Source organism: Capricornis sumatraensis, chromosome 5, assembly GCF_032405125.1.
Source record: "Capricornis sumatraensis isolate serow.1 chromosome 5, serow.2, whole genome shotgun sequence".
NCBI lineage: Eukaryota > Metazoa > Chordata > Mammalia > Artiodactyla > Bovidae > Capricornis > Capricornis sumatraensis.
Genome location: NC_091073.1, coordinates 30,055,624 through 30,082,375, shown reverse-complemented (window position 1 = coordinate 30,082,375; position 26,752 = coordinate 30,055,624). Strand labels below are relative to the sequence as shown.

At 40.8% G+C, this 26,752-nt stretch overlaps 1 protein-coding gene across 1 annotated transcript; it reads left to right on the top strand.

Annotated features, from left to right (window-relative positions):
* The first annotated feature begins 8,773 nt into the window (after window positions 1-8,773).
* AGR2 (anterior gradient 2, protein disulphide isomerase family member) lies at window positions 8,774-21,667 on the top strand. Its single transcript, XM_068973023.1, has 8 exons — window positions 8,774-8,811; window positions 11,717-11,862; window positions 12,123-12,186; window positions 12,304-12,356; window positions 13,620-13,693; window positions 16,714-16,777; window positions 19,562-19,645; window positions 21,524-21,667. The coding sequence occupies exons 2-8, from the start codon at window positions 11,724-11,726 to the stop codon at window positions 21,571-21,573; spliced, it is 528 nt and encodes a 175-aa protein (XP_068829124.1). The 5' UTR covers window positions 8,774-8,811; window positions 11,717-11,723; the 3' UTR covers window positions 21,574-21,667.
* Window positions 21,668-26,752: the final 5,085 nt, after the last annotated feature.

Genomic DNA, 26,752 nt, shown 5'->3' with positions numbered 1-26,752 from the left:
TACTTGTAAAATTTTTGAGAGTGATAATTTTATAGGGAAAAAAGTCTCCATTAAAATTCATGTGTTAGTTTAAAAATTGCAACGCAGCTATTTCAGGCCCTTTTATCCACTTCTCCATCATTCAGTAGCTCTGAACTATCTAAATACCTCTAACAAGCAAAACTAAAGAGGAAACTGCTAAGTCACTTCAGTCATGTCCAACTCTGTGCGACCCCACAGACGGCAGCCCACCGGGCTCCCCCATCCCTAGGACTCTCCAGGCAAGAACACTGGAGTGGGTTGCCATTCCCTTCTCCAATGCATGAAAGTGAAAAGTGAAATTGAAGTCGCTCAGTCGTGTCTGACTCTTACCAACCCCATGGACTGCAGCCTACCAGGATCCTCCATCCATGGGATTTCCCAGGCAAGAGTACTGGAGTGGGGTGCCATTACCTTCTCCATAAAGAGGAAAACCTTATGATAAAAATTGACTAATGGTTTTGCAAGGAAAGTGCAATTTACTACCAATTTACTACAAGGAATAAAGAGGATATAAAACAGGAATGGCCAATTACATTTTCAGGGTATTGTGCTTGATAAATTAGCACTATAATAAAACTTCAGAAATCACAGCTAGAATTACCAATAATAAGACATACACTGTAGTGCATGATTTTAGAAATTTTAAATACTTTCACAGTTTTATTTTCTCTCCCCATCTTCAAGAATTCATTAATCTAAGTGTTCTAAAGGAATCCAAGCTATAAATTATACATATTTTGGACATGTCGCATAAAACTTGTTTGAAAGCACTGTGAGGAAATGAAGGTTTTCATTTAAGACCATCATAGAATGAGCCTGAGTGGGGCAGCTAGTGAGGTGAATCAGATGAGACTAATCTTAAAATTAAAATAAAATGTCCACATACGTATTTTAAAAAATCCTATTCCTATTTTCATGCTTAAAAAACAAAAATCATCCTGGTACTACTTCTAATTCACAAAGTGACCTGAATGATTCCATATGGAAATCTCTCTATGGAATATCTGCATTTCGCACCCTACTACTACTACTAAGTTGCTTCAGTCATGTCCGACTCTGTGCAACCCCATAGACAGCAGCCCACAAGGCTCCCCCGTCCCTGGGATTCTCCAGGCAAGAACACTGGAGTGGGTTGCCATTTCCATCTCCAATGCATGAAAGTGAAAAGTGAAAGGGAAGTTGTTCAGTCGTGCCCGACTCTTAGCGACCCCATGGACAGCAGCTTACCAGGCTCCTCTGTCCATGGGATTTCCCAGGCAAGAGTACTGGAGTGGGGTGCCATTGCCTTCTCCTTTTGTACCCTGGATACATTCAATATCCCTCAAACCACCTGGATAGCCTCAGGAAATTTACCAAATTCACCAACTGCTTTAACATTTATTGTAATCTATTGGTAGAATTTCTTGTGTTGGGAGACTTTTATTTAGCAATGCAATATGAAATAGAAAAAATAGAAAACTGGTTTAACTGTAATTAAGATACACTTCTAAAATTACATCTTAAATATTCACTGAATTGGAACATTTTTCCACATCATGCAGAGTCTAAAAGCCTATAAGTAATGAGCAAATATGATCTTTTCCTATAAGCACAGATTAGACAAAAGCGTGATATGGTGAACACAGCCACAGCTTAGTATTGAAATGATGACGAGGCCTTACAGAAATCAGGAAGAAAGTAAATGTGACAAGTTTCCTTTCTGTTTGCTTTCAGGGCTGACCTATTGCTCCGGACTAGGAGAATAATTATTACAGAATGAGTCACATAGAAAACACAGGCAAACAGAAGAACACGGAGAATGTAAGTACGTGTTATTCCTTCATTGGTACCTAACTTTAAGGAACTCCGGGAGTTGGTGATGGACAGGGAGGCCTGGCGTGCTGCAGTTCATGGGGTCGTAAAGAGTCGGACACAACTGAGCAACTGAACTGAGCTGAACTTTAAGGCAAAGACATAGAAACTGTATAGTAAAAACTGTCCCGAAAAGATCAATTCCTGAATGTGACTGTATTTCCTTAAATAACAATCATAGAAGCTTTTGGAAAGCCCCCAAATTACTCAAACCCTGATTTTTTAAAGCAATTATTCCATTATATGGAAAAACCATATAATGGAATTAATTGGCATAAAACATATACACATGCAGACTCAAAGTAAATTTGGAATCATACAAAGATTATTTTCATTTTCCAAGAAACACACTCAATTATATGCACAAAAAACTGAGGTCTTAGGAAGTTACTTATTAGTATTTAGCAAATGCAAAAATCATAAGCAAGAGAACACTTTTTTAGAGCTGAGTGACTGGGCACACACACATACACACAAAGAAGTAAAGGTGAAAGAATTACGAGAAGAAATTTATAGAACTGAAGTCAAAGTAAAGCTACCTCAGAAGGGAGGATTAAGCTTTTCCTTTTTAAGTCACTGGCATCCTTAGGACAGACAAGCTTCCGACAGCATCTCTGCTTGTTCAAGGCTCCACCCCAAGGAGTGTATTTGTCATGTAACAATATTGACTCTAGGTCAGACTCCAACCGCTAAGGACACGTCTCCTTAATGCACGGGAAACCCTTCTTTCATATATAGCCAAAGTAGTTGCCAGATCCAAACATATCTGTTTAAATGACCCCTGTTTCCCACCTTCCAAATTCATTAGTAGCAAATCACTTCAATGGCAAGCTCTAAAGATTCATGAGATTATTCCCTTCAGACTCCAAAGAATGATGTCCATGTTCCCTTTAAAAATATCCAGCTTCTTTCTGGGTTTCCTGGGTGGCTCAGTGCTAGAGAATCTGCCTACCAATGGAGGAAACATGGGTTCGATCCCTGGTCTGGGAAGATCTCACATGCCACAGAGCAACTAAGTCTGTGCACTGCAACTTCTGAGCCTGTGCCCTAGAGCCTGTGTTCCGTAGCAACAGAAGCCACGGCATGAGGCCCATGTACTAGAGAGTCAGCCCCACTCTGTGCAATGAGAGAAAAGCCCACATGGCCAGGAAAACCCAGCACACTCAATAAATAAGCAAAACTTTTTTAAAAATACCCATTTTCTAAAAGATAGAGTTCATGGGGAAATAATTTATCTACTTTGGATGTTCATATGTTATAAATTACTTTTTGTATAATCCTGATGTTCTTTATTCTCATTTTCGTACCCAAATTCTCTCTCGTTTTTTCAACCTCCTCCCTCTAGGCTTGCATGATCTTAATTCCCCTACTACTACTACTACTACTACTACTACTAAGTCACTTCAGTCGTGTCCGACCCTGTGCAACCCCAGAGACGGCAGCCCACCAGGCTCCCTCGTCCCTGGGATTCCCCAGGCAAGAACACTGGAGTGGGTTGCCATTTCCTTCTCCAATGCATGAAAGTGAAAAGTCAAAGTGAAGTCACTTAGTCATGTCTGACTCTTAGCGACCCCATGGACTGTAGCCCACCAGGCTCCTCCATCCATGGGATTTTCCAGGCAAGAGTACTGGGGAGGGGTGCCATTGCCTTTTCCAACTGGGGATTAAACCTGGGCTCCGGCAGTGAAAGCACCAACTCCTAACCACTGGACTACCAGGGAATTCCCATAAATTACTTTTCGTTCCTCCTTCCCTCTAAGCTCCACTTCCACGCAGATCTAAAAGGATTTCCGACTGTGGGCCTTTATTCAGGGCCAGCAAAAGACTTGAATGACTCTGAGACTAGCATTCTTTCCAATTTAGGCCATGGTATAACATTTCTGACAGGAAGAAATACAAGGTGGTGCTGTAAAACAAGGGCAGAGAGCTAAATGCTAAATTCTAAAGCTGTGGGTCCTTGAAATGGCTACACTTAGAAGCTTGAATATTCGAGCAATATTGTTTTTAACCTTAGTCTATGGGTCCCACAAAGGGGTCCTCTGATTAAGTTCAGTATATGAATGAGACCTCTGTCAGTCACTCAGTCATGTCCAAACTCTTTGAGATCCCATGGACTGTGAGCCGCCAAGCTCCTCTGTCCATGTGATTCTCCAAGCAAGGATACTAAGTGGGTTGTCATTCCCTTCTCCAGCGGATCTTCCCAACCCAGGTCTCTTGCATTGTAGGCAGATTCTTTACTATCTACGCCACCTAAAATTATATGTGTATAAGCAATTATTTTCCTACAGAGAACATTGGTAGATTTCATCTACCTAGACTATGTAATTTATTGCCCGAATCACCAGACTTTTTAAAGTAAAGGGGGATGTTCTCAGTTAATATGCTCAACAACAGGCTTAACCTGAGAATTTTCTGGGCAAACTGAGAATATACTCACTTTACTCATGACCCAAGAAAGTAATACATCGCTGCACCAGGTAATTTGGCTTTTCATTACTTCAACCCAAGTGACATTCATGAATTTTGATTGAAGGCAATTGATTTTTATACAATCAAGTGTATTATACAAGTGTCTTGGCTAGATGTCAGAGAGCTCTGGAAACCATTCAGCTGCCTCTCTTCTCCAGTTCTAAGCCCTACCACCTGCATTCGATGCTGGTTGCTGTTTTGTGCTCTGCAGTTACTACTAACCCTGGATTCAGGAAATGGTGTGGTCCTGGAAATGTATGTCTTCGTACAAAGAGATTCTTTCTTGTGCTTTAGAAGCACTTCTTTTCCTCATCCTCCTAAATGGATAAAAATTACCAAGGTTTGGTAATGAGTCTTCCTCTCTACACTTTCCCTTGAGATACATCTAATTGTATCTATAACATCAAATATATCAGTGATTGGGTCACAGTCTTTGATCCATATCAGAGTCCCTAATTCTAGACTCAGGAAATAGGTCCAACCTAGAGGTAAATCTGCTTCCTCTTCACTAGTCCCTAGAAGGAATAGAAAAAAAGTTTCTATTGATGAAGTAACCAGTGAAGTAACTCAAATCTGTAGTATTAAGACTTCCAGGTGAAGCTGAAGAATAAGTTTTGAAAACAGTGGAAAAACCTTTATGTGTTTGTTAGTGAAGTGCTTGTATGATATAACAGAAACCTCTTTTAGAGAAGCTGAATATTGGTCTGTGACGCTAATTAAGAATCACAGACTAGATTTAGGACTAGAATTAGGATTTTTAATTTAGAATTATAATGTATTTGGCTGTGAAAAATATTTGTAAGATTAATATAACCTGAATTGCTAATCAGTAACTTTAATTTGTGATATTTACAAGAATTGCTAAAGTGCTTAGAAAAGTTTGGGTCATTATGTTGGCAAATGTACCCTGTTGAACATTTTAAAAGTTTAAAAGAATTAGATGTACTAGTATTAAATTTGTAAATGTAGGTAAAAATACTTAGAAGAATTTCATTAAAGAAATTTGTAAAAGGGGCTATTTCATACATCAAATTTAGCCTATTGAAATGTAAAAGGGGCTATTTCATACATCAAATTTAGCCTATTGAAATGTAATCTATCTGATTTAGGTCAGTTTAATTTGATGATACTTATTTTACTCAAATAGCAAGAAACAAATTCTAGGACTTCCCTGGTGGTACAGTAGATAAGAATTGGCCTGCCAATGCAGGGGATACAGGTTCCATCCCTCGTCCCAGACGCTTTCACGTGCCACAGGAACAACTAAGCCTGTTCACCACAACTCCTGAGGCTGTGCCCTGGAGCCCAGAAGCTGCAACCACTGAGCCGGCGAGCGCGCCCCAGAGCATGTGCTCTACATCAAGAGAGGCCGGGGCAGTGAGAACCCCACACACTGCAACAAAGAATAACCCCTGCTCACCACAACTAGAGAAAGCCCTCTCAGAGCAACAAGAACCCAGAGCAGACTAAACAAAATTTTTTTAAAAAAGAAATCAGTTCTAGATATCTGATTACAGCATTATGCTTAGAGTTTAAAATATCATCTTGTACACTTCATTGGTTAAGAGGATAGCTATATTTCATGTGATTTTTTTTCTTACTATAATAAAAAAAATTAAAATAGATTTTGAATTTTATGCCAAACTTCTCTGTACTGAGTCGCTTCAGTCGTGTTCGACTCTTTGTAACCCCATGGACTATAGCCTGCCAGGTTCCTCTGGCAGGAAACTTGCCTGATTCTCCAGGCAAGAATACTGGAGTGGGCCACCATTTCCTTCTCCAGCAAAACTTCTCTAATCAAAACCAAATTATTTTTGTATACTTTATACAAATAAACAAAATTTGTATATTTTTAAAGAAACTTTTAGATCTAGGAAGAACTAGGTGTTTACATTTTACTTTTAATACAGTATCAGTTCAGTTCAGTTCAATCGCTCAGTCGTGTCTGACTCTTTGCAACCCCATGAATTGCAGCATGCCAGGCCTCCCTGTCCATCCCAAGAAATGGGAAATGATTGTATTTGTACACAGAAGCCCCCATACAGCTAAGTGACTTTCATAGAGAAGCAAGTTGTGTACCATCGATAGTATATTCCAGTGCTTACTATGTGCTATGTACCATTCTAAATATTTTTTCTCAATTATTTTATATAACCTTCCACAGATCCTATAAAGTGAGTCTTACTGTTTCCACTTCACAAGGAAGACGACTCAAGTACAGAGAGGTTAGGTGATTTGCAGGAGTTAGAAGTATATGTAGTAATCATCACACTAAATTTGAACTCAAACCAAAGGTGAATCTATAAAATGCCTCCTTCACCATCGCAGGACACTTCCTCTTGAGGATGAAGTCTAAACTCCTTAAAACAGTATTCAAGGTCCCGGGTAAATCAAATAGCCCCCAAACAACTTTTCAAACCTATTGTTTATGAGTTGCCCAGATGTATCTGACTCTAGCCAGGGGTGGTTCCACTAAATATCCAACAAACATAAATTGGAAATTGTTTATCAGTGTCTGCATCTGGAAACCTTGCTGTCTAGCATTAGTCCGAGCATTTTCATGACTAGCAATCTCTATTTCCTCTGAAAAATAATAACAGCTGATACCTATACCACTTCTCGTGTTGGACTCTTTGTGACCCCATGGACTGCAGCACGCTAGGTTTCCCTGTCCTTCACCATCTCCTGGAATTGCTCAAACTCACGTCCATTGAGTCGGTGATGCCATCCAACCATCCTCTCCTCTGTCACCCCCTACTCCTCTTGCCCTCAGTCTTTCCCAGCATCAGGGTCTTTTACCCATCCATTATGGCATGCTCTTCTCATGCAGATGATTAACTTTTAGTGTGGGTCAATCTTAACTCTTCAATCAGATCATTAATAACCTTACAGCAGAGATAATGTATTCAATGTCTTTGTTTCCCCATGGGTATGGCTTACCATCCTGAATTGCAGCTGTCCATGGATGTGTTTGTCTACCTCAATAACTGACCATGTCTTTTTCATTTTCCTATCTTTAATGTCAGGCATAGTGTTTGCTACATAATCAGGCTTCAAGAATATTTGGTGAAGTGGGTGCTCAAGTATGTCCAACTCTTTGCAACCCCATGGACTGTAGCCTGCCAGGCTCCTCTTCCATGGGATTTTTCAGGCAAGAACACTAAAGTGGGTTGCCATTTCCTCCTTCAGGGGATCTTTCTGACCCAGGGGTCAAACCCATGTCTCCTGCACTGGCAGGCAGATTCTCTTCCACTGAGCCACCTGAGAAGCCCATATAAAAGGCTTACTGCTTTTCAAAGTTGAGCTCAAATCATTATTTTTATTCAAATTCCTAAAGAGATTATTTCTGTGAATTCATTTCAAATGAAAACTCACCATTTTTGAAATCCCTTCCTATTTTGCCCACAGAAACTCAGGCTTCATCAAAAAATTCACCTGCTTGAAAATATTTTGAAATAGTATGATCTCAACTCATTTCAAATTTTATTTTTATAGGGCTTGCATCTCATTAGCTAATTTTCTGTTGTTAAAGATTTTTCTGTTCTGAACTTTTAAGGATTACACATAGTTTTCACAGGATTAAAATTTTTTACAGAAAACCCAAGTCCAGTCTTAAAATGTTGAGTGAACTATTGCATAAATTTAAATGAGAAAGTAGTTGCACATCTTAGTTTATAGGTGTGAAAAAAGATGGAAATAGCTTCCTGCTATGCTTAGCAGTAAAGTTTGCCATTGAATGAGAGAATATCTGTGAAATACCTTTGAATTCTTTGGAGAGGAGTTCCTGCAAGGTGATTAATAAAAACTCATAGTGTTAGGATATCTTTTTTTCAATAACTTCCTTAGTTTTAATATATTATAGGAATTCTTGGTTTGGATTACTTTCGTACCTACAGTGAATACACATTTTGTTTGCCAAGAAAAGGAAGTACATTGTGTGAAATAACTTATACCATAATGGAGGACAGCAGCTTATATGAGTGTAGGGGTTAGAACAGTGAATCATCTCTTGTGTGTTTCTAACTAAATAGAGGCAATCTGCCCGAGAGAGAGAGAGAAAAAAAAAAAAAAATTTCTACAAACCACAAATTCCATCCAATCACATAAAGACAAATCAGCCTTCAGGCAAATCAAATGTCTTCATTTAAACTGTACCTGGACTTGGCACTCTGCCCACCTTTCTCAAATCTCTTAACAATATGCTTTCACAAAGAGTTAAAGGCACGCATACTGAAAGGGACTCCCTCTGCAACATTATTTTTTAAAAACAGGGAACTCTTTAGCCCCGGGAAGACCCGGGGAAAGAAAAGTTCCTTTCAGAGTCTGCACCATGTGAATACAGGATTAGTGGGTGGGATTGAGGTGTGCTCAGGTGCATAAATAGAGGTGTGGGCTGAGCCAGCATACTAGGAAGCTTGGACTGCATCGAGGCCGCCTGGCTCACACAGACAGGTGGGTGGGGAGATCCAGGTAAGGCTCCTGACAGTATTGTTAGACGGTGCGGCACCTGTTAGAATGAGCTTTGGCCTCTGGTTACCATGTAAAGGTGTAGGCAATCCACAGGCAGAGGAGTGCGGGGCAGTTCCAGGAGCAGCAAAATGGGATTTGGAGAGGGAATTGATGGAATTTTCACCAGAGGCTTCCTAGAACCTCTCTGTGAAGCGATGTTCCTGAGCTGATTCAAGGTAATGCTTTCTCTCCCAGAAAATGAGAGGTTTAAGAGCGAGCCAACTCCTGGAGTTTTCAAGCCTGACACACAGCCCAGGGTCTCCTGTCTTGGTTACTGAGCCCTGATCACCATCTAATGCTTGTTTCTTTCTTACTGGCAAAGCAAAGACCCACAGGGCTGTGAAACGTCAGCTCAGATTAGCTGCTGGGGATTACCGATCAGAATATTATTGCAAATCAGGAAATAGCTTTCCTTCTGTGTCTGATATAAAGATATCCTTATTGCTTATTCAGTCTTTAAATTCATAGGGCAGAATGTAAAAGGAGAGATCTGGTTACTTTCCTAAAGCATTTATGAACAAGGACATTGAAACCTCCTGCAAGGCATTCATTGATGAAGACAGAGATATAATGAGCAGTGAAAAGTGCTGGTTTCATAGTGTGTGTGTGTGTCTCCAAATTATCAGTGTCCTCCATGGTTAGCTTTCTGTTTTGAGGTGGTTTATGCATGCAATTTGCAGATCACAGTCAATTCAGGACTAAAAATTGATGTGTTGAAAACAGTACAGTGAATCTCAGAAAATCCTGTTTGTACAGCAGGAGTTATATTCGGCTCCCTTGAGTCGTTCTGCCATAAAACATGTATGAGGTATCAATAGTTCCAATCTGAAAGCTGCAAAGCTATAACAGGAGGTCCCAATGGCCACTTGCACAACAAGAATTGTCAGTGAATGACATAAATACTTCACCACCTGTTTACTGCTATTTTTGCTAATATACATTTGTTGCCATACATAAAATATAAAATCAAATGTTTGTCGATAAATTTCAAGCCATTACTTGCATGATATTTTCTGAATCAACCATTATCCTGAATAGTGTAATTATTCTCACATAAGGGTTCTTGGTTTTTAGTGTTGTTGGCATGAAAAAGAAGTCTTTGTAACAAAAAGGCTAGAAGACTTGTAGCACAGTTGGGGTGCTTGTGCAAAATACTGGATACAAAAATTGTTACTGGCATTTCTGTATCTTTATGGATATAGAAAATGAAGACAGTGTATCCCTGTTTTTTGCTTATGTCTTTTTTGTGAGACATTGCGTGGCTACTACATATTATGACATAGACAATAATTGGTCAGATTAATACAAGGCATCACCTGGATTTGGTAACTTAGCAATGCCTTTTTTTTTTTTTTTTAATTGGCTAATGCTTAACAAAGCCTTCCCCAGGTGGCTCAATGGTAAAGAATCCACCTGTCAATGCAGGAGATGTGGGTTCAGTCCCTGGGTTGGGAAGATCCCCTGGAGAAGGAAATGGCCACTCATTCCAGTATTCTTGCCTGGGAAATTCCATGGTCAGAGGAGCCTGGCAGGCTACCGTCCAAGGGGTCTCAAAAGAGTGGGACATGACATCACAACTAAACAACAATGCTTAACATGCTATCAGAATATGAGAAAGTTTACCCCTTAAAAACACTGAACATTGATGGTCCATCCTGTTTCTCTTGCAGAGTTCATTTAATTTGAAACACACCAATATTAGAGTTAGGTGCTTCTTTTTCACCAGTTTCAGTCTTTGGCTTTGCTAGCATCCCAAGTCTCCAGCTTTGCACGTCATGGTCCCTGGACAGCCCTAGTGACTCATTAGTGCAATCCACTTTGCTAGCTCACTTACTTCCGCACTCACTCATGGACCTTACCTTGCTATTCTCTTTCCCATTCAAAAGCATCTGCTTTGAAATAGTGCAACATTTCCTGATATGTAAACTTGGAATACTGGAAAGAAAAGAAAAATTAACAAAGAGACATTTACGAGATTGGTCTCTCTGTGTGATGAGTCCCATAGAATATTTTATGGGATAAAATAGAAATATTTTGTGCACAACCACCTACCTATACAGGCCCACACTAAGCGTCAAAGAATTAGCTCACTGGAAGAAATTTCCACTGATGTATTTTAACCAGTTCAGAACCAATATATCTAGAGTTTGAGTAAATGTTACACTAGGGAGAGAGCTGTGTGTATGCAAGCCTTTAGTTAAAAGATAAAAAGTTGGCAGTTTCTAAATGAAATAAATCATTTCACTCAGATCTTATTTTTCAATGGCAGTGTCCCCATTTTAACAAATATTAAAGAAATATGTATGTTTAGGGCAACTTTTTCCAAATGGGAAGATGGGAGCCAGCACTGCAAAGTGGCAAGATCCAAAAGCCTTGGTTCTATGCCCCTCTCATTGGTCTTCATTTCTCTGAATTTCAGATTCTTCATCTACAAAATGAGACACTGGGGAGGTGGGGAAAGAGGATATAACTCCGAAGTTGTCTTCTACTATGACGTTTTTTAGAAAAATATAAAATTTAAAAGCAAATTCCCTTAACTATAAGAATATAGACATCTATCTCCTAATTTTCTTAAAATATATCTGTATCTATTTCTACATTGTATATTTCTATGGAGATCTTCATCAGTATATTTTTTTTCTATACAGATCTTATATAGAGGTGGAGAGATAGAAATTTATACTATGCATTCTTAGGAAAGCTCTGTGGAAGGTATTTTTTCACTCCAATTGCATGTGCTCAATCCCATCTAAGCCTCAGTTCTTGTTGTGTCCCACGGTTGGGTTGCGATCTAAAGACTTTGAAAAATTGCTAGTTTCTTTTTGTTTTACTGGCTTCTTGCTAATTTACTTGTTTTCCATATCAGATTTGCCATGGAGAAGATTCCAGTGTCAGCATTCCTGCTGCTGGTGGCCCTCTCCTACACTCTGGCCAAAGAAACCACAGTTAAACCAGGAGCTAAGAAGGACACAAAAGACTCTCAACTCAAACTGCCCCAGACCCTCTCCAGAGGTAGGAGTCACATTCCCGTTGGCCTCCAATTATACTTAATTGGGAAGGATTTAACTCTCAGACCTGAGATCTGTGTGAACATATTTTTGTATGTGTTCTTTCTACATTTATCAAAGTTTACCATTATTTCTGTTTTCTCTAGAGGTTTTTGCTCTTCTTTAGTATCAGGTATATAATGATCCCAGTTTTACAACTGTTTATCAACAGCTCTGGGTCTGAAAACATAACAGTTTTAGAGACACTGGGTTTTTTTGTTCTAGGTTGGGGGGACCAACTCATCTGGACCCAGACATATGAAGAAGCTTTATACAAATCCAAGACAAGGTAAAGACAAGTTTAGAGAACTCTCTCAAAGCTCTCAAGAGAGCCATCTAGCGATCTTTAGTGACACACAAAATCCTACTCATTAAACATGATCCTATCTCTCTCTGTCTCTTGAAGCAATAAACCCTTGATGATTATTCACCACTTGGATGAATGCCCACACAGTCAAGGTAATTTATACTTCTAAATATAATTTCTTTTATAGATTTACAGCTTTAGAGGGAGGGTCCAGATCTCTCATCTTTATACCCTTAGCACCCAGCACAGTTGAATTAAAAAGAATATTTTATGTAGTAAACACATATTTTGAAGTAACTTCAAATATTTCCACGTTTTGTGTTAACCATTGGCTCACAGTTTGAAAATACCAGCTCTCGAATTCATCCCTGACTTCTTGCTTTGTCTTTTATCCCACATTCAATACATCAACAAATATCAAAGATTTACCCTCACAGTATGTCCAAAGGCCAGCACCAGCTTCCTGTGCACACCATCTGCGCAATCACACAGGACACAGTGCTTCGAAGGCTCCTATGCTTGTTGTAAAGATCAGCTGTTGCCATCTTAAAAGTCACAGTAATTTTTGAACAAAGGGCTCCATATTTTCATTTGGCACTGGTGATGGTGGTTTAGTTGCTGTCTGACTCTTGTGACCCGATGGACTGTAGCCCGCCAGGCTCCTTTGTCCGTGGGATTTCCCAGGCAAGAATACTGCAGTGGGTTGCCATTTCCTTCTTCAGGGGGATCTTTCCAACCCAGGGATCAAACCCAAGCCTCCTGCATTGCAGGTGGATTCTTTACCTCTGAGACAGGCACTGGGCCTTGTATATTACACAGCTGCTGCCCAAATGCAGCCACTTCCTACCGCCTTACTGCTACTGCCCTGGTCCAAACCTAGGTGAGATCTCGCCTAGCTCTGTGATGGGCACCTACCCGGCTACCCTAGGATGCATCCCTAATATCTTTGACCGTGTCAGCCTCTCACTTCAACGTCATTTCCTCAAAGAACTCTTCCCTGAACATTCTATACTGTTAAACTTCTTGCTTTGCTTTCTTTTTCTTCAAAGTGCTTATCTCCACCTAAAACTACTTGCTTGTTTATGATCTGTCTCCTACACAAGCATTTCAGTCCTTTGAAGCAAGCACATTTTATTTTTTTCCCCCTGCTTTATTCTCAGTACATGAAACAGTCTTGCCACATAGTAACCACTCAGTAAACATGGGTTTAAAAAAAATTAAGAGATGAAGGATTGACTGACTGAGCAGGAGAAACAAAGCTGGCCAATGGTCTAGATATTTCTTTGTTAACCATTTGCAGAAAGGGTGGGGTTCAATACTGTATTAAAAATACAGTTCAGTTTAAAATCTAACAGAGAACAATGGTTTTACCTGGTGATGAGACGAATGCTTCACTATTTTTCTTTGCATTACAGCTTTAAAGAAGGCATTTGCTGAAAATAAAGAAATCCAGAAATTGGCAGACCAGTTTGTCCTCCTCAATCTAGTTGTAAGTTAGCTCTTCATCCTCGCTACCACTTCTCTCAGTATTTGAAATGGATGGTTCCTTTTTCCTATATGTCTTAATCATACTACTTTAACGGGGATCTGTTCTGAATACCACATCTCATAGACTACAGAGAGAAAAGATTTTATTTTGCATCTGTCTTGCATGTCTACATTTTTGTTTGTATGTGTGCGTATATATGTGATCACATCCGTGCCCAGTTGCTCAGCTGTGTCTGACTCTGCAACCCCATGGACTGTAGCCTGCTAGGCCCCTCTGTCCGTGGAATTTCCCAGACAAGAATACTGGAGTAGTTGCCATTTCCTTCTCCAGGCAATCTTCCAACTCAGGGATTTTGTTTAGTGACTAACAATTTTAAACTGTCTGAATAACACTCTCCTGTGGTCCGGGATTTCTTGGTTGCTGTAATAAGCGGGAAGTCTTTGTCATTTACCAATTCCTTGCTGTGCCCCTTTCCCCTGCAGTCCTGGCTGCTCTCCCCTCCTCCATGTGCCCTCTCTCTCTGGAAGAGACAGCTTTCTGGGTGGCCAAATCTAATCACTTCACGAATGCTGTGGGCCAATGCTTCCCTATCCTAATTGGCCATCACCACCTCTCTTCATGGTAAAGCTTTCTGTTTTTTACAAGTTCTACTCGGTGTAGAGACAGGATCCACTTCTGTTTCAAAGGCAAGCGATCAGTAAACAACTCAGAAAACTCTTTCATAACCCTGGGACTTCTCTCCCTCTCTCCTCTTTCTGGGTTGACAGGTGAGCTTCTTCAAGGAGCATCCATACCAGCCGTTCTTTCTCACCTCCTTCCACAGGCTCCTCTTTCTCCATTTATCCCCTTAATATAAGTGAGTTCCTGATCTCTATTTGACCTACTTCTCTTTCCATATTTTATATTCTCTATGGACAATTTCATCCAGACCTGCTCACTGGTAATTCCCCCCGTCTTCCTCGAATACACAACAGCTTCCAATCTGTGTCCACAACCAAATTTCAGAAATCTTGCAATCAGCTTTAACGTGATATGTCCAACACAGAATTTATCAACATAACAGGTTTTTCAAAAAGCTCTTTTTTCTCCATTCCCTATTCCATTAGAGTGTTATTCTAGACTTGACTCTCTGGCAGTCATGAAGGCCTGCGGTTCTGACTTGGAAACAGTCTTACTATTGGTCACTTCCCTGTAAATCCAGGACCGCTGTTTTAGCGTAAGAGTTTTTCACTTTACTAGCTTACAGTAAGTGGCTCTCTGACTGCAAAGTAAATCCTGTCTGATTCCACATGATTGTCAGGGTAATTACTCTAAAAACTGAATCAGGATCACGGCTCTTCTAACATCCCTCCAGCGGTTCTCTATTTACGGGCAAATCTGAACACTGTGGTGAGGAGTGCGAGGCCACTCACGAGCCGCCCCCGGAGTAGCTTTCTAGCATCATCTCTCGTCACAGCTTCAGCATCCCTAGCCTTTGTGTGTGTGTTCGGTCACTCAGTCCAACTCTCTGCGACCTCACAGACTGTAGCCCACCAGGCTCCTCTGTCCATGGAATTCTCCAGGCAAGAATGCTGGAGTGGCTTGCCATTCCCTTCTTCAGGGGATCTTCCTGACCCAGGGATCAAACCTGCGTCTCCTACATTGCAGGTGGATTCTTTATCACTAAGCCATCCAAAAGCCATCCCTACACTTTAGACTCATCCAAATACTCGATTATAGAAACTTCTAGGTCTTTCATCTGCCTTTGTATCATCGTCCCCCCTCCTCTGCCCAGAATAACCTCCTTTTCTATGTAACTGACTCCGATTCATTTTCTAAAGATTTCTCTTCACCCACTTCAGAAAGTTCTGTGGAACCTGCAGACAGGGTCAAATGTTCCACTCTGGGCACTCGATGTGCCTGCATATCCCTCATCATAGCATCTCACCCACCGGACCCCCAATATTCCTTCCTCATCTCCCAGTGTGTGCTAAGTCACTTCAGGCGTGTCCGACTCTTTTGCGACCCCATGGGCTGTAGCCCACCAGGCTCCTCTGTCCATGGGATTCTCCAGGCAAGAACACTGGAGCGGGTTGCCATTTCCTACTCCAGTGATCTTCCCGACCCAGGGATTGAACCTGTGTCTCCTGCACTGGCAGATGGGCACCACTAATGCCACCTGAGAAGCCCCTGTCTCCCAACAGACATGCATTAATTCAAGGGAAGTGCAGTTTACTGCTCAATACAGTTCTGAATTAAAAAATGATAGATGAATTCTCAAGACAATCCTGTGTATTTTGTAGTTTCTCCAAAAATGACTTCCATTTTTTTTCATCAATCTATTTCTTCCTACCTCATCCAAGATGCCTTCCCTGAACACCATCAGTTCAGTTCAGTTCAGTTCAGTTCAGTCACTCAGTCGTGTCCAACTCTTTGTGACCCCATGAATTGCAGCACGCCAGGCCTCCCTGTCCATCACCAACTCCCAGAGTTCACTCAGACTCACGTCCATCGAGTCCATGATGCCATCCAGCCATCTCATCCTCGGTCGTCCCCTTCTCCTCCTGCCCCCAATCCCTCCCAGCATCAGGGTCTTTTCCAATGAGTCAATTCTTCGCATGAGGATGGTGTGATCACTAATCTAGAGCCAGACATCCTGGAATATGAAGTCAAGTGGGCCTTGGAAAGTATCACTACGAACAAAGCTAGTGGAGGTGATGGAATTCCAGCTGAGCTGTTTCAAACCCTGAACACCATATGCCTCCCAAATTCTCCCTTATTGAGTGCTGGGGCTCCTTGTTCATCACAGCATCAGCTCTACACCTCCTGTTCTGCATCACACTCTGCTCTTGCTTCTTCATTATTTCACGCGTGTAATTAGCTTCTACACCTGTATCACTAAACTCTCTTTGTTAGAGATGTGCCTTATAGTGTCTTAAGTGTTTTATAGTGTTTTAGTCCAGGAATGGACATGTTTTTATAACAAGTTTGAAAATAACTGAAGGATAAACAAACTGACAGTTGCTTTTTTTTCATCTTAGTATGAAACAACTGACAAACACCTCTCTCCTGATGGCCAATACGTGCCCAGGATTTTGTTTGTTGGTAAGTAAAAGTGACAATGAGACAACACACTCTCTGAACACTACACAAACACTGCCACATCTTTTCCTCTGTCCTGCGCACCCTCACCTGTTGTTTCACCACAGCCAAGGAAACGACAAAGCTGGGGTGAGGGGTGGTGCGGGATGGTGGGTCCGCTGTTAACTTTCAGTTTCACCAACTGTCTGCATTAGAAAATGCAAGCGCCTACCTGTTTTCATACATGACATTTTTTCACCTGCTAATTGGAACTTTTCGTTTTCTGCCATAAGAACACCTGAGATGGAAGTACCCTATTCACTGTTTAAATGTATTTCCCCGAATTATATCCTGCCTGGAAATATTTAATCAGGCATCCTTTTGTTTTGTGCGCTGGATTTTTCTTTCTGATGCTTTTGATCATTATTTTTAGGTGTGTTATGAATATGAGCTGAAAGAAAAAAAAATCAAAGGAGCCATGCTCCTTCCTGCCCCTGGTAGTTTACACATGCCGTCTCCTGCCTGCCCCCAGCCTGCCTCAGTATCCCCAGGCCACCTGGGTAATCACTGTCATTCACAGACCTGCTCAAAGCCCCATGATGTGCTCTTGTAGCACTGTGTTCCTCTCAGTGGTCACTCTTTCCTCAGTTATATTTTTCCATTTACTGGGTGATTGTTGAATAATTATTGACCCTCAAGTGGCAGAGACTAGATCTTTTTCTGCTCATCCTCATATTTTCAGAATGACCCTGTGGTGGGCTGACAGTAAATATTTGTTAAATGACTGAACAAATGAATTGAATTTGGCTTTGATCAAAGTAACTCAGATGGTAAAGAATCTGCCTGCAACGTGGGAGACCTGGGTTTGATCCCTGGGTCAGAATGATCCCCTGGAGAAGCAAATGGCCACCCACTCCAGTATTCTTGACTGGAGAATCTCATGGACAGAGGAGCCTGGCAGGCTGCAGTCCATGGGATTGCAAAGAGTCAGACACAAGTGAGCAACTAACACTTTCACTTTGATCAAGGTGATACTGAAAAAAATGGGGGAAAAAAAATCCGTAATTAAATTCATCATATAGCACACCTCACTCTGACCAAGTGTAATTCATCCATGTTCACACTAACCTACAAAACAGAGAGAAAAAGTGAAGGGAGGAAAGGAGCAAGGTTGAACCAGAGCTAATCTTACAGATTTGGTCTTGTTGGGATTTAGAAGACTTAGGATCCTTACACTGAAAGGGCCTTTAGAGGTTATCCACCCACACCCCGTGCAGGAATTCTCTTCAGTGCTCCTCTTAAGGGCAGTTTGCAGTGCTGTGCTGTGCTTAGTCGTTCAGTCATGTCCAGCTCTTTGTAACCCCATGGGCTATAGCCCACCAGGCTCCTCTGTCCATGGGATTCTCCAGGCAAGAATACTGGAGTGGGTTGCCATGCCCCTCTGCAGGGGATCTTCCCAACCCAGGGCTGGAACCCAAGTCTCCCAAATTGCAGGCGGATTCTTTACTGTTTGAGCCACCAGGGAAGCCCAAAAGCATTTTAAGCCCTGTCTAATTCCTCTGGTCATAAGAACCAGGTCCCAGGCAGCTTGCTCTTCCAGCTCAGTAGTTCTCCACGAGGCCTGCATATTAGAATTGCCAGGAAGATCTGAAAAATCACGTTGCCCAGGCTACCTCTCAAACCAGTTAAATTAGAATCTCACAGGATGGGACGCAGATGTCAGTCTTTGAACGCTCTGCTGGTGACTTCCCTGGGCAGCCAGGGATTGTGAGCCAATGGTTGGGAGACTTAAAAGCTTTTCTTACGTTAATAGATTATGAAGGTGAGACCCTGTGTGTACACCAGGCAGAAGCAGAGTAGATCTTAAGTCTTCTTTGAGCAAACACACGTCAGTTTCCTGTAATTTATGTCTGCTGGTCCCAGTCCAACATTCTGAAATGACAGGGATTGTCCATCAAGTACCAGTGACAGACTTGGCATGCATGAGGCTGGGTTTCATGTGTCCTCTTCATCTAATTCTCAGGTAATAGACCACAGGCTCCTTTAATCACTCTCTTAAGGGAAGGCTGCTAGGCCTCTGTACATCTTAACACCTCCCTTTTGGATGTATCTTGTTTATACCTTTTTTTCCTCATTAATTGATAACTTCAAGTTAAATGTAAAACATGAAAAATAAAAAGACTTAAACCTAGAGGAATATATACATAAGGGACTCTCAAATCTCTATTTTTAACATGCAGCTTGTTAACAATAAAGCAAAAAAAAAAATCATAGAGGACAACACACAATTATTTTATCTTGGCTGCTCTTAAGAGCTTGCATTCTTCTATTCATTAAAGAAAAAAAACAACTTTGGTTTGGAAAACTATCATTTGATGTGTGTTTCTAATTATCTAGGCTGCTCTTGGTAACATATTTCAATTATAACATAATCATTTCAAAAGTTTAAAATAATTCTTTAGTAGAGAATGCCATTGCTTTCACCAAAAACAAAATACCACTTCAACAATGTATATTACCCTGCTTTCAGGCTGCTATAGATAGAACAACAGAGTTTGTAACCTTTTCCACAAATGCCACTGCCAGGCTACTGACTGCTCCCAGTCTGGCTCTGGGTACCAGCTGCGGTGGCCGGGTTGCAGACTGGATGGAGGAGAATCCCATCCAGCAGGGCATGTCGTGTTCCTTTCATGGGATGTGAATAAATACACAGGCTTTCATGGGATGCAAATAAACACATAGGCTTCCTCTGCAAAAGAGGTTCCTTTGAAACGAAATACTTCATTCCTTTTGGCTTTTTCTTTGTAGACCCATCCCTGACCGTTAGAGCTGACATCACTGGAAGATACTCAAACCGTCTCTATGCTTATGAACCTTCAGACACAGCTCTATGTAAGTGTCACCTCCTTGGAATATCCATAGAATTGCTGTTGTGATGGGTAGAGTCTACATTGGGAGGGGAAAAAAGCCGTGCTCAGAGACTCCAGAGAAACAGTCTGACCATATCCAGTCTTGGTTCTTCATCAAATCACATTCATTTTGATCCCATTTTTAAAAATCTCAAAGAATTATTAACGTTAGGTGTCTTTCCCTCCAGGAGGATCCTAGGACCATATTACATGCTTTTCACGTTTCTCTTCAGCACAAATAACTCCTTCTACCACAAAACTGAGTACAATAGTAATAGTACCAGGGTCATAGTAATAATCTGCATGCTTTGTTAATTTTTTTTTCCCAAACAACGAAAGTAAAATCATTTAGTCCAGCTTTTTAGAGCTGAATTTGAGTTCAGTTTTAAAGATCAGTAGGAAAGATGGTTCCAAATAGTTGCCAAGATACTCAATTCCCCAGGGGTTTCCATAAAATGGAAAAAAAAAAAAAGTTTGAGACTCAAGGCAGAAGAACCTCAATGGGAGACTGTACCTAGCTGTGACATGTAATTAGTCCTTCTGGGAAGAAAACTGGGTTTTGTCCTAAGGATCAATTTGCTCAATGACTAATGACTGTATAGACTGGCATTGTCCAATTTGTCAGCCACTAGCCACATGGAGCTGTTTAATAGTAACTTTAATGAAAATTAAACAAAATTCAACAAGAGAACACTGTATTTCAAAAAGACACATGTGTACCACAATGTTCACTGTAGTACTATTTACAACAGCTAGGACCTGGATGCAACCTAGATGCCCATCAACAGATGAATGGATAAAGAAGTTGTGGTACAAATATATGATAGTATATTACTCAGCCATAAAAAGGAATGAATTTGAGTCAGTTCTAGTGAGCTGGATGAACCTAATGCCTGTTACACACAGTGAAGTAAGTCAGAAAGAGAAAAACAAATATGGCATATTAACACAAATATATGGAATCCAGAAAAATGGTACTGCTGAACCTATTTGCAGGGCAGGAATAGAGGACTCAGTCACAGAGAACAGACTTGTGGACACAGTGGGGAAGGAGAGGGTGGGATGGAGAGAGCAGCGTGGAAACATAAACAGTTGCTGCATAACACAGGGAGCTCAACTCCGTGATCTGTGACAACCAACAGGGGTGGGCCAGGGTGGGGGGTGAAAGGAAGGTTCAAGAGGGAGGGGGACACATGTATAGTTATGGCTGATTCACCCTGTTGTATGGCAGAAACCAACGCAACATTATAAAGCAATTATCCTAGTTAAAAATGAAAATTAAAAAAAATTTCAATCTACAGACACAGTGACCACATTTAAAGAACTTGATGAACAAGCACTGAATATTTTTCATCATCACAGAAATTTCTATTGGGTGGCATCGACCTAGAACGTTATTTGGGGAAGGATTGTGAGGTTGTGTCCAGCAGTAGGAAAGAATGTCCCAGTTCATTAGCAATGCCTCTACTGGGTGCTGAGAGAGCCAGCACATCCCAAGTGTATTGAACAGTCTTGAGATAACAGTATAAAGCTTAACCTATTAAGTCTTAACTTTGGGCTCCTTAAAGGCAGGCATTCTGCACAGGTAATATCACCATGCCTTGTAGAAAAGGAATTGAATAAACATTGGAAGAGATCTGGATTATAATGAAAGCCATTTCACGTACTTTTATAAAAAATTTACAAGATTACCAACTATTCACCCTATGATAAAATAACACCTACTATAAATTAATTAATTCATTTTAAAAAAAACAGCACCTATTAAACAAGAAATAGAATACTAGAGTTTGGGGATAAACTATGACTATTAATATAATTCTGATGATGTGCTGATTCTTGTAACTTTTTCCTCTGTTAGTGCTTGACAACATGAAGAAAGCTCTCAAGTTGCTGAAGACTGAACTGTAGAGAAAACACAAAATCTGTAAGACCCACCCTTTGTGTTGGGCCTTGAGACTGGGAACCAGAGGAGGCTTTGAAAAACCATGGAGAAGGCTGAAGCACTGGCGAACCTACTGATTAGATGATGGTTTCATGTTACAACAGCTTTTTAAAAAAAAAAAAAATTGGTTTTACATATACATGTATGAAAATAATATCATATGCTTCCATAGTAAGCCGTGATTTTTTAAAAAATAAATCCTTTTAGGGAGTGTTCAAACTGTTCATTTTTTCCCCAACCTGGTCTTTCACGAAAAGCTATTTGGTTTACCCACCAAATAGGATTTTTAAACACAAAGTGTTCAGAAAGGGGACAAGACAAACCTAGTTCAAGCAACAAAGCCCAAAGACAAAATTATCATCTCATCTCACTATAGTTTCTCACTGGGTGACTAAAAGTAGACGTGAGCCTGAACAACAGAAGTATCAAACAATATGCTCTAGGGGGACAGAATATCTAGAAAGGCATCCCGAGCAAATCAGTCTCTAATTGAAGAGGTTCTCCAGTGGCTCAGTGGTAAAGAGCCTGCCTGCAATGCAGCAGACACCAGACATGTGAGTTCGATCCCTGGGGCTGAAAGATCCCCTGGAGAAGAAAATGGCAGCCCTCTCCAGTATTCTTGCCTGGAGAATCCCATGGACAGACCACCGTGGGCTGCCGTCAATGGGTCGTAAAGACTCGGACATGAGTTAGCAGCTGAGCATTACTGCTAATTGAAGACCACCTTGCCTCACTCTGGCCAGAAACTCCTATGGACACACTTGGATTTAGCAATTTATTTTTATTTAGACTTTGCTCTCAGAGAAAGCCTCTGACAGGTAGCTTTCTCCTTCAGAAGGCCAATTTTGTGAAAAGGTCATTCAGAGAACATCTGTATCCTTGAACACACTCCAACCACATCCTGAGAATTCAGTCTCATACTATATTTGGTTTCTTAAGATTTTAGAGTGCTGGTCTGAAATAAATTCAGTAAGAGCAAAGGGCAGTGACATCACCTCTAAGGGGTAAAGATCAGAGGTCACCATCTCTCTTTGGATGGTTAAGGGGGAAGGTGTCATCAGAAATAGGAGAGCAGCTTTACCTATTTTTAACTCTGTATTCTGCCTGACAAAAACTGTTGTTGTTGTGTTGTCCAGTCACTCAGTCGTGTCCGACTCTTTGCAACCCCATGGACTGCAGCATGCCAGGCTTCCTTGTCCTTCACCGTCTCCCAGAGTTTGCTCAAACTTCATGTCCATTGAGTCAGAGATGCTATCTAACCATCTCATCCTGTCGCCCCCTTCTCCTTTTGCCCTCAGTCTTTCCCACCATTAGGGCCTTTTCCAATGAATACAATGAAAAGACAAAAATTAGCAATGTGTATTTCTATGTACTTACTAATTAATACTAAGTATCACTAATGTACTTAGTACATGTGTGCTCAATTATATCCAACTCTTTGCGACCCCATGGACTGCAGCCTGCCAGGCTCCTCTGTCCATGGGATTCTCAGGCAAGAACACTGGAGTTGGTTGCCATTTCCTTCTCCTGGGGATCTTCCTGACCCAGGGATCGAACCTGCATGCCCTGCACTGGCAGGCATGTTCTTTACCACTGAGCCACCTGAAAAGCCCACTAATGACTTTAATACATATTTAATCTCACATTCATTATTATACAAAATTCCTTTATCATCCAACCTCCACTGCCTTCCTTAGCCCCCAAATGGTTGTGGTGGTCTGTGCCATGCTTTGTATATTGGTTATCTATTGCTTGTCTTAATTAACTTTTTGTTTGTTTGGATAGAGCCCTTCTGAGTAGGTACTTTGGCATTAGTAACTTTCCCAGTTAATACTTTCTAAAATACTTTCTCTCACACAGTACTGTCAAAGAGCTCTGCACTAATCTGTTCTAAGCCTATACTGATGATTTAAATCGTTAACAAAACTATCACCAGAGAGACTGGGTGCCCTTCTTGAAAGTAGGTAACCTACTGTGCTTAAAAAGGTAAAATGTTCCATTTAGAAATGTCTCTGAAGGTTAGCTGGAGGAAAAAAAAGACATTTCTACTTGAATAAGCTAACATTTTGAGTAACAACTTCTAAGCTATTCAGGTTTCCCTTATTGTACAATGAAAGTGGTTGTTTTTTCTTTTTTTTTAAGTTGGGCTGATACGAAATATGATTAAGCCCTTAAAATTTATCGAATGTTATTTTAGCAACCCATATAATTTATAAAATATAAATACATCCCTAAGAAGCCTAATGTTAAGGTCCCACAGGAAAGTGGCAGAGCAACAGTCATTTAAAAAAAACTCATCAACTTTGACCCAGTTTCCTCTACTTGAAATAATTTGTCCCAATTAAATAATTCAAGAGAAATTGTTCTGTGAAGATGCCTATGGCAACATTATTTAAACACCACCTCCAAATCTAATGATTACTTGTTCACTAACAGAAAATGCACTATATTGTCATCAATAAGTTATAAACATCATATAGAGAAACAAAAAAGACAAGCGAGAAAGAGTTTTTAGGAGTTTCTATGCTATAACTGCAGGTACAGGAAATGTGTCTGTACACAGGTTAGAAAGAGAAGCTGCAAACATCAAAACCATTGTTTTAGCTCATGGAAATGTTAAGAGTACCTGCTCTTTCTACCAAGCCCTTTACTGTCATCTCACAATCTTTCCTTTGCATTTAAATAAACTTACATGAAAGCATACCTTGAGAGAGAAACGGAAGAATGCTTTAAGACTAGAGTCTTATTTCAAACAGCTGAATAAAACTGTTGGTAACCTAGACAGGATATAAAATGGTGCAGCTACTATGGAAAAACATATGACCATTCCTCAAAAAATACAGAATTATCATACATCTGAGAAGTCCACTTCTGAGTAGGTACCCCAAAGATATCTATACACTCACATTCATAGCACCATTGTTCACAACACTTTGGAGGTGGAAGCAAACCAAATATCCATCGATGAATAAACGGGTAAACAAAATGTGTGATATACATATAGAATGGAGTATTATGTAGCCTTTAAAAGAAGGAAATTCTGACATAGGCTATAACATAGATGAATATGGAGGACATTATGCTAAGTGAAATAAACCAGCCACAAATTCTGCCCCATTTCAATATGAGGCATGTGTATGAGTTAAATCCATAGAGTCAAAGTAGAATGGTGGTTGCCAGCTGCTGAAGGCAGGGAAAAGATGAGGGGTTATTATTGAACAGAGTTTCAGTTTGGGAAGATGAAAAAAACTCTAGAAATAAGTGGTGGTAATGGTTGTGCAACAATGTGAATGTACTTAGTAACACCGAACTACATACTTGAGGCTTAAAATGATAGATGTTATGCTATGTATATTTTACCACCTTCAATTTTTTAAATCAGTTTTATCTGAGGCCCCACAGCATGCAGGGGAGCAGGCAGGGACAAATTCTGGAAAAAAATTAGTAACAAAAAGCATCTGTAAAAGTCATTTATGTAGACTATCAACATACCTGACTACACCTGTTTTAGAACTGTGGTCTTCAAAGGACCAGCTAACTCTGCTCTGGTTTTCTGCTTGCCTGATGCCTTCAGTAAACCTAGGTAGCTACCGAGGTCCCCATATTTAGTAATCCCTGGTGAGAATAGAGGCTGAGAGGGAGAAGAAAGAGAGCTCAAAGGCAAGAACGGCACTTTCCAGGGCCCCACCAACAAGCAGACTTCAAAGGCCAGATGAAGTTAGCTGACTTACTATAAGGCCACTTGTCAAGTGGTGACCTCACCAACCTGTCAAAAGCAAGATCCCCAAAGTAAGCAGAGTGGTTTCATCCTCCAGGTGGTGGCAAAGTCCATTCTTCGACATAATATTTTAACTCACAGGCAACTCCCTGAAGCCCTTCTCTGCAAAAGAACTCCAAAAGCTGAGTTTCCTGAAGGGAGGGGAAAAGAGAGAGGAGGGGAGGAGAGGGGAGTGGGGCGGAGAGGGGAGGGCAGGGGAGAAGCAGCCTGGCACTTGGAGGGGGAAGGGGGGGGGGTCTGCTTTTCCCCTTTCTCACTGTCTCAAGTGTCATTTCAAGGACTACAACTGTCATTGACTACAATTGCAATAGTGACATTCCAGAAACATTTCAGCACAAAAAGCTCTGTCTGGTCTCTTTTTTCCTTTCTCCCTCTCCCTCTGGGGTCAGGTGGAAGTGTGGGGCGAAGGGCACTGCCCCTTTAAAATTATCTAGAAAACATTCTCTGAAAACCCACCTTCTAATTAATTGCACCTGGCACAGAGAGCCTGGTGTAAAAATCAACTGCTAGCCTCAAACATACCGAGGGCACAACAGCTTTAGACAAACCCCTTTTCTGATCCAGACACCCAGACAACGGTTTTTCACCTTATTGTCATCTCCAATAAAACAACTGACATGTGAATGCCCCTATTCGCATAACCATGACGTCTGAAAGTGTTTTTCCCCTAGAAAATACTACGTAGAAACATGATTCTAACTTTCTCACTACCAGCTAAATGGTGAAACAGTTTCATATATTTACACAGTGCATTTTCAAAAGAATGAATAAACTTAAACAGGGCTAAACAAATATTTAGAAAAACAGTGTGAGGTGGTTTCTGGCTGAAGGAAATGAAGAGCTAAAAGCCACTCTTCTGGTTTCTTTTTCCTCTGAAAGGTTCCATGCAGCAACATATTCCTGAGGTTGAAAACGTATAACTGGTTTTCACAGCAAAATTACGGTGGCTCGGACGCAGGAGCTGAGAGGAATTTAAGCTATATGAGCTGAGATTTCTAGAATGTATAGCCTCAAAATTTTCCACTTGTAGTAGCATTACGTTTTTCTAAAACATTTCTCTATGTGAAATACATATACAGAGAATGAGAATTTTTTAAAGCCGAGTTTGTCTTTTTTAGTAAGTGCTAGGTTTAGAAGGAAGAAGCTCTAGAGTCTTTAGTCCTCAGTCTGTTGTCGGTCAAGACAGACCCTGATTTGACATGCACCCTCTGAATTCACAAAATGTTTTTGTGGCAAAATTTCTGTGCACACAGACAGCGGTCCTCCTGTCATCCTGGGATCAGTCAGACCTCAGCAGGTTCACCAACAGCCATCTGGGACTCAGAGGTTAGTGGCCCTAAAGAGTCATGCTTCTCAATCCCTGGGCT